The 8657-nt window shown below is 58.8% G+C and overlaps 1 protein-coding gene across 1 annotated transcript in view; it reads right to left on the bottom strand.

Moving 5' to 3' along the window:
• Positions 1-6418, bottom strand: part of BARHL1 (BarH like homeobox 1) — an 8950-nt gene extending 2532 nt beyond the window's left edge. Inside the window, exons 1-3 of the mRNA XM_086858303.1 lie at positions 5765-6418; positions 3655-4388; positions 376-598 (exon numbers count right to left, since the gene is read on the bottom strand). Coding sequence (XP_086714429.1) covers positions 376-598; positions 3655-4105 — 674 coding nt within the window. The 5' untranslated portion in view covers positions 4106-4388; positions 5765-6418. The remainder of the gene's footprint in view (positions 1-375; positions 599-3654; positions 4389-5764) is intronic.
• Between the last annotated feature and the right edge of the window lie 2239 nt (positions 6419-8657).

Genomic DNA, 8657 nt, shown 5'->3' with positions numbered 1-8657 from the left:
ATAATTGTGTAATTACTGTAAAGGGTGTTAATTATTGATGCCCAAAGCAGTAATTGGTATCTATTATTAATGGGCCGATGTGTTATGCTGTTGTGTTGAGCTGGAAGGCCGGTCCTGCCTCCCCACCTTGCCGGGGCTGGGGGCACAGATTGTCCCCCCGCCCCACACCCGCTCTGCCTCGGCATCGCTTTACTGCCCTTGCCTTTGGGCTAAAAGGCCTCGGGAGAGGCGAGGAGGGGACGGGCACCGTCCCTGTCCTGGTGCCAGGGTGGTTGTGGGGTGCAAAGCCCTGCCTGGTTTGGGGGAGAGCGGCCGGGGAGGGGGAGCAGGGCGGGATCCCGACGCTGTGGGCAGGAGGGAACGGCGCATTTTTACCTTCTGTTCTGGTACCACGTTTTCACCTGCGTGTCGGTGAGGTTGAGGGAGGCGGCCAGTTCCATCCTGTCCTGCACGCTCAGGTATTTTTGCCTCTCGAAGCTGCGCTCCAGCTGGGCCAGCTGATGGTCGGTGAAGGCGGTGCGGGCTTTGCGAGGCTTTTTCAGCCGCACCGGTGGACTGTCCCGGGAACTGGAGATCTCTCGGTCCCCTTCTTCTTTCACTGAGACAGAGGGAGGAAGAGAGCCAGGTCAGAGCAGGAAGGGAATTGCCCTCAGAACAGGGGAACCCAGTGCAGGGGCTCGGGTCCGAGTGGGGCACGTTTGCTCTGCACCCCCGTGAATTTTAATCCCGGCTGCCCGAGGGAACTCAGGGTCTCCCCCGAGCCGGGTCCGGCTTTTCCCCGTCCCGAGGGCCTGGGATCGGAACAGGAACGTTGGACTGTGCCGACAGAACCCCGGCCCAGACCCCCCTGATCCCCCTCATTCCTCACGGGGCAGGACCTTCCTCTGGGTTTATTGCCCCAAACTCAGAAGCTTTCTCGATGTTTAGATATTTTTTCTTTCTTTTTCTATCTATTTTCTCTCTCTGTGTTTGGGGTTTTTTTCCCCCTTTATTTAATTTTTTTTTTTTTTTAAACCAAAACAAACTAATCAAAACCGAAAATTACCAGCCCACATTTTTTGGAGGGGAATATTGTCGTGCTCGTCCTGCCTCTCTCCTCCGTGGAGAAACCTCCGTCCTCTCCTCTCGGGGATGCTACCGGGGCACGCAACAAATCTCCTTTCTCCAGGGCTCACGAGATACTGGGGAAAGCACTTCCCAAACCCCTGCCCTGGTTGTTATCTTAAAAAAAAAGCCGAACGAGAGGGGTTTTCGTTCGCGAGGTCGGTACAAACAGAGCGGTGCGGGAACTTACGCCGCAAAATGTTGGAAGGTGATCGAAAAATTACGAAGCAGAAACAAAAATAAACGAGATAAAATAAATTCCTGCTCGTGCTCGCCTTCTCCACCCTCCTGGAGGAGATTATGGAGCAAATAGGCTCGATTTATACAAATCGGCGGCGTTTGGGGTTTGTTGGGGTTTTTTTTACAAGGGTTTATGTTAAATTTGCTGGTGGCGGGGGTGAGTAGGGACAAGGCTGGAGCCGAACGCGAGCTGATTTCTCTCTGTAGGAAGACAATAATCCGGTTAATTGAGCCACCGGGGAGTGAAACCCTTCAAGCAGAAATGCGGGCTCCGGCCGAGCGGGCAGAACGAGCCGGGGACGATCCTTGGGCTGGGAAATGCGGCCCCGGGTCCCGGGAAAGCGGCAGGGGGATCGGCCCCGCTCTCTCCCGGGAACCTCCCCAAAGTTTGTTCGGACTTCTGAGAGGAGCAAAGCGGGTCTGGCCTCCCGCATCCCCAGGAGGAAAATCCCCCCCCGACTCCTGGGCTGATCCTCGGCTCCTAAAAAGTTCCTGCTCGCCAAAGGGAACGGTGGCGACGGCTTCCCTGCTCGGTCCGGCTCGGCCCCTGGCTATTCCTAGCTTTAAAAAATGAATATATGTATATACATAAAAAAAATATATATTATAGGTTTTCCCGGCACTTTGGCCGCCGTGGCTTAGGCCCAGCTTCGCAGCCCCTTTGCGGAGTAAATCTGGGGCGTTTTGCCCCAGGAAAGGCTATTCCAAAGCGGCACAAAAAGGATTGCTCTGGGAGCGGGGATCTTCACCCGCTCCTCCACTGATGCGGGGCTTTTAGCCTCATTTAAACTGTGGTTTCCTTCCTATTTAAACCGGTTTCTGGATTTTTTTTCCCCCCCCCGCTTAGACAGTTTTTTCCCCCTCTTCATTTAAGCAGTGGGGATTTTTTGCCCCAGATTTAAGCGGTCTTTCCCTCGCAATTTAAAGGATTTTTTTCCCCCCATTTAAGCGGTATTTGCAGCGTGGCCGTGGCTGTCCCGCCGCAGGGACAGGAGAGGAGCCGAGGGGCTCTGGGGAACGATCCCTGCCCAGAGCAGAACCCCCGGGCCGGGCTCGGCGGGCTCAGGGGGATGAGCAGAACCCGCTTTGCTTTGCTCCCCTCGCTTCTTTCGCGTCTTGGAGATTTGGGGCAAGGGGAGAAGAGCTGGAGGGATTCGGGCCGGGTGTAGGAGGAGAGAACAGCCAGGGTGGGAAGCGCGGCTGTTTCCAGACCGGCCCTGCAAAGCCATGGGGCCGATGCTTCCTCCCCGGGCACTTCCAGCCCCGGCACCGACCCCGGGCTCCATCCTTCGTTTGCAGTGAAAATCTCCAAATTCGTGATGTCCAGAACCTGCCGCTGCATTTGGAGGCTTAATTGGGTGAATATTTTTTTCCTCCATGAACCAGATTTCAGCCCAGCGGGCCCAGGGTGCATTTCTGGCCGGGATGAGGCTCAGCCTGTCCCCCTTTTTTCCTGCCAATCCCCCCAAATTCAGCGGTCGCTCAAGCTGCCATCGCCTCCCTTTTCTCCGCCCAGCTGGACCGATACCCTCTCGTTTCCCCCACAAACAGCCGACGACCAGTTTACCCTGGGAAAAGTTTTTGCGGAGGTGGTGAGGGTGGGATGTGAGGAGGCACCCGGGTTAAGCAGCTCCGAGGGGCGAGGAATGACCCCAAACCCCCCCGTGCTGCTCCTGTGCCTCTCCCTACCCCGACTGCCGCAGGGAGAGGCCGGGAAGGGGCTGCGGGGGCCCGGGAGGCCGAAGCCCCCTGCCCCACCGGCGCTGTGGATGCGGCCCGGGGCTCCCTGTCTGCGATGCTCGGTTTTGAACGATTTCCAAAATAATAATACAAATAACAAAAATCGAATCAAACCCCGCCGACTGACTTGCTCGTTTCTCACCGGAGCAGGGGAAACACCTGGCAAATCCGTGATGATTTTATTACGGTTTTGGTTCGGTTTGTTTGGTTTATTTGTTTTGTTGGATTTTTTCGTTGTTTTGTTATTTTTTTTTTTTGTCTTTTTGGGTTGTTTTTTTTTCCCTCGCAGGCAGAAATTCGTCTCCGCTTCTCCTTTCCCCGCGGGTAGAACGGCACAGCCCGATCGTGGCGGCGGAAAGCGGCCTCGGAGCATTCCCCGGGCGCGTTTAATGACACCCCTTCCACCGGGCCGAGCCCCACCGAGCCCCGAACCCCCAAGTTTCCCCAAGTTGGTGCCGACCCCTCGGTCATTTCGGGGGTGACAGATCCCGTGACCCCTGAGCGGGTCCGAGATCCCCGGGACACCCCCGGGCCGCCCTGCACAGCCCAGCGGGGCGCAGCCGCTCTTACCTTTGTACTCCGAGTCCGAGGAGGAGCTGCTGGTGTTTTTTTCCATTTTCTCCCTAAAATCCTCGCCGGGCTTGGTGGGGATCCTGCACGCCGGCTCCTGCCCGCCGTGAGGTCCATTTGTGCTGGAGTAAGGCGCGCAGGCGGCCAGGGGCTTGCAGTCGGCCAGGATGTCTCTGATGAGGAAGGAGGAGGTGACGGTCCGGGACTGCGAGGGAGCCGAGACCTGCCCCGGCTGGAGATGCGCATCCAGGCCCGGCCGCGGCACCGCCGCCTCCAGGCACTCGCGGCCCGGTGAGCGGGGCGAGGGGCAGCCGCTGCTGCCCTCCGAGCGGGGGCTCAGCTCCAGCGGGGACCGGCCGTCCCCCACCACCGGGTCCCCCTTGGGCACGGCCGGGCTGCCGGCTCGGTGGGAGAGGATGGAGTCGATCCCAAAGCCGGTGGAGCCCTCCATGGCCCCCGCGAGGTGCCGGCGCTCACACGGGCATTGGCGGGGAGGGCGCGGCGGAAGCGGGTTAATAATGATAATTAACAATAATAGGAGGGAAAAAACAAAAAGACGAAAGGAAAAAAAGAACAAAAACGAACGAGGTAAAAAGGGAAAAAAAAAAAAAAAAGAATAAAAAAAATAAAAAAGAGCAAAGTTCAGTCTGGGATCCGGGCAACAATTGCTGCAAGGCTCTCGGAGGCGCCGCGCGTTAGATCCAGGGCTGCTCCGTCTTCAGCATCGCGCCCAGCTGCACTCACAGACAGACAGGAGAGGAGGGGAGAGGGAGGCAGAGTCAAACTTTGGCCGCGAAGGGGGTGGGGTGAGGGGGGGACGAACCCCAACCTCACCCAGGGTCCCGGCCACCCCAGCCGTGCCCGGAGTCACGGCGGCACGGGGCTGGGGGGCAGCCCGGGGCTTTCCAGCCGGAGGTGGGGAGGCAGCGATCGATAGTGAAGGCTTCGCAGCGCTTTAACCACTTAATGATCCAGAAATCAATGGGGAGGGCGAGGGGAGGGCGGAGGGGGTGGCCAGTCTCCGGGCCGCCGCGGCGCCCCCCTTCCCCGCCAGCACCTCGGCCAGCGGCGGGGGGGAACCGGAGTCACTCCGGAGCCCGCAGCACCTCGGACAGCGGCGGGGGGGAACCGGAGTCACTCCGGAGCCCGCAGCACCTCGGCCAGCGGCGGGGGGGACCGGAGTCACTCCGGAGCCCGCAGCACCTCGGCCAGCGGCGGAGTCGCTCCGGAGCCGGCGGTGCCTTCAGCACCTCGGCCAGCGGCGGGAGCTCGCCCGGGGGGAGCGGGGGAAATGGGGAGAAAAGCTGAACTTGGGCCGCTGCGGCTGGGGGACCCCCGCACCCCCAACACACCCCGTGCCAACGCGCCCATTGGCCGCCAGGCGTTTTGGGGGATGTCACTCCCCAACAGGCGACACCTCGGAGCTTGATTAACGGGAATTAATTGTTGCCCGGATCCCCGCGCTTTCCGGGCGGTTTCCGCCCTTTTTTGCTGTCATTAGCCCGCTGATGGGGTCCTTAATGGGATGATTAGCCGCGGAGGGCGGGGGGGGTGAGTTGGGTGGGTTATCGAGGGGTTACTGCTTTCTCCGTGCCTCCCCCCGCAATGAGCTGATCTGCCGCTCCCTCCCGAGCACGGAAAGTTTTACTGGGCGTAAAAATTAAAACAAAAAAATTTAGGGGGAAAAAAAAAAAGGGGGTGTGGGGGACGAAAAAGCACCGAAACCTTCCCAAAACCCCCAGCACTGAGGCGGCTGCTCTGAGCCCGAGATGAGCTTCGGAGCTGCGAATTTCGTTGCATGCCCTGGAAATCGGTTGTGGCCGAGCAGAGACGTCCACGGGGACGCCGGGGAGCCGCGGCTCCTGCCCAGCGCTCTGCCCGCGCCCGGCAGGACCTCCTGGTGCAACTGGGAAGGGACCGCACTCAGAGAGGATTTTTTTTTCTGCCGTCAATCGCATTTTAAATAAAACCCCGATGGCCTCAGGCAGGGCTGCCCCGTCCTGCCTGTTTCTGCCGGAGACACCAACTTTCCTCCCTCCCGCCCCGTCGGGGTGTCTGCTATTGTTGTTCTCCCAGGCTGGAGAGGGACGGGCTCACGCAGGATTCCCACCTTCCTCGCGGTCAGACTGGCTGCTCTCTCCTCGAGGGTTTATTTAGGGGCTTTTCCCGTGGATAGAACCTTCGCCGCGGCGATAGGAAAATGTCCACACCCGGGTGCGTGAAGCGGCGTCACTTTAAAGCGATGTCACCGGTTATTTCTCAAATACTCGATTTCTTCTGTTCCCCACCTTCCCGGCCAGTCAGCTGCATCTTGTCCCTCTTCCAAAACCGCCCTTGGCTGGCAGCTTGGAGGCGACCAAGGAGGGGAGAGCCCCCCTGGGGAAGCCCGGCTGCCAGCTGTCGGGCAGCGGCGCAGGCAGGGCCCCAGCACCTCCTGCCCTCGGCCCTGCGCGCTCGGGGCCGGCTGCGATCGGGGCAGTGGAACAAAAGAACTTTAGAGGAGGACAAACCCAGGAACAAAATCAGCATCAGTCCCGGTCCCAGCGTGCCCACACCTCGGGGATGAAACACGCCCGTGCTGGGGGCTGCTCATCCTCCCTGTCCCTGGGTGAGGGGTCTCTGCTGATGCTCTGCCCTGTCTCCCTCCCAGCACAGAGAGCCGGGACCGGGGGCCAGGTCGTTTTTGCAGTGTCCACCATCCACAAGGCTGGGCCAAGTGTCCCTTTGGGCTGCACCAGAGCAGTGGATGTGCAGGAACTGGTCCTGGTGAGAAACGGTGCCAAGACACCGATGGGGTTTGCCAGCTCCTTGCAGTGTTTGTGTTGGTTCTCAGGCTCTGGCAGCCTCCCAGTTCAACCAGGAGACCACATTTGGGTTGGAAATTTGCACTGGGATCAGGATGAGTGCTGAGGTTGCATTTGGGACCAAGAGCAGGACTGGAAAAGGCAGCAGAGCTGGGAGTGAGATCAGAATCAGGATTTGGATCAGCCAAATGCAGGGACAGGTTTGGGCTGATGAGTCTTGCTCTTGAATAAAGCACCTGCCTTCAAATAACTACAAGGAAATCCCCAGATTAGACCGACTTCCTGATGATGTGCAAGATTTCGGGAGGTATTTGTGTGTGGGGTACAATCCTCATCCCAGAGCAGGTTCTGAATTGTGCCATGCCCAGCCAAGGCCCTGGGGACAGATGTGTCACTCCTAAGCCGTACTCAGGGCTCCCAGCAGCTACAGATGCACTGCTACTCATCTTCTAATGACACTAAAATTATTATTATTAATGCTATTATTTCAGAACTAGACTCCCCAAGGCAGAAATGTGCCCCATTCTGCTCATATGTGGTGTCCCTCCTACATAACCAGAGCCTGGACAAGTGAGATTCCAGTAATTTTTCTGTAGCTCCCAGCACAGACAGGAAATCCTGTGCACAGACCACTGAGCAGTGCACAGTCCTTCCCTCTGTGTGTCTGCCCTTAAACCCTGATTTTCAGGCTGTTCCTGTTTCCAAATACATCAGTCAAGAGATCCCTGATCCCAACTGCATTTACAGTCACCTCCTCACAAGCCTCAGTCACAAACCAGGGGTGGATTTAGGACTGGGACAGCTTTGGGTGGACACCCCCTTGGGTGCTGCTGATGGACAGAGCTGGGCTCTCCTGGTTCCTGTCACCAGTGCAGGTTTGGCCTTGGGGCCAAGGGACAGGGCTGAGCCTGAGGTTTTGGCTGCGGGACCCCTTCCACAGCTGCGCCAGGGGATGCTGAGCTGTGGTGACTGAGCAAGAGTTAATCCAGAAATATCTGCTGGCGATGCACAGCCCGGTGTCCTGGAAGGGACTGGCTGAGGGAGGATCCCCGGCGGTTCTGCTGCACCCAATCTCCTCCCGAAGGCCGGCTGGGTGCTCGGGCAGGCCGTGCCCAGCGAGGGATGCTCGGCAGGGAAGGGCTCCGCTGGGATGCTCCGGTAAGCAAACGAACGCATCGCCAGGAGAGAGAGGAGGGCTGGGCCGGGGGCAAGCGGCAGAAAGGGGGAGGACAGGCAGCCGGGAGGAGCCGGCTGGGGAAGCTGCAGCAGCGGCGGAACCCCGTTACCGGTGGGTGTCACTGCAGGACAAGGAGCGGGGGCGGCGGGGGCACCGGGACCCGCACGGGGCTCGGCCGGCCCTGGGGCAGCGGCAGCCGCGGCTCACGGCTCGGGCAGGGTCGGGGTGCGGGGGGGCTGCAGGGACAGGGATGCTCCGCTCTGCCCCTCCGAGCTGCCACGCTGGGGACATTTGGGGCACGACCTTGCCCAGCATTTCGGTGGCAGCGGGGCAGATCTGTGGGCTCTGAGCTGCACTGGGAGGTGTCTCCTGAACGCACTTTATTTATCTGATGATTTTCGCGTTTCTGTTCTCTTTGCTGGTTCCCTGAGCCTGTCCCAACCAGCGGCTCTACGGGGGCTTGGTTCACAGCGTTCTGTGCCAGCCCTTCCCAGCCAGGCAGGACATTTTGGAGGTGCTTCCTTCCCTGAGCACACCCCAGGGACCTCAGAGGCTGCTGCAGGAGGACACAGACGCTGTGGCTGGGCTGAGAGCTGGATGTGGCTCCCAGCAGGCAGAAGGACAAACCTCATGCCTGGGTTTCTCACACTCTCATAAACAGTGTCATTTTTAGCAAGACAAGTCATTTAAGGCTCAGCTTCCTCCCTCCCTGAGGAGGTGGGAAAGGTCTTTGGTTATAATGCACCTCTGCCAGCTTGGCAAACCCTGCTGTTATCCCCCTCATGAGTTTAGATGGGTTTTATTTAGAGACCTCTACTGAAGAGAGGCCAACACATAGCAGGGTTTTCCTGGTGTGGAGCAGGTGATTTTGTTCCTCCCTCAGCTCAGGTGTGGGCAGAGTGGAGTTTGTTACAGCTCCTTATGAAAGGGCAGGGTGAGGTACAAGCTGCCCTAAGAAAGGGGGGTGGGAAGTGCTGGAATAGGTACTGAGGAACCATCATTGTCCTGTGGGGTAAGAAATC

Source organism: Cyanistes caeruleus, chromosome 20 (genome assembly GCF_971803275.1).
Source record: "Cyanistes caeruleus chromosome 20, bCyaCae1.hap1.1, whole genome shotgun sequence".
Lineage (NCBI taxonomy): Eukaryota > Metazoa > Chordata > Aves > Passeriformes > Paridae > Cyanistes > Cyanistes caeruleus.
This window is presented reverse-complemented; position numbering and strand designations above follow the sequence as displayed.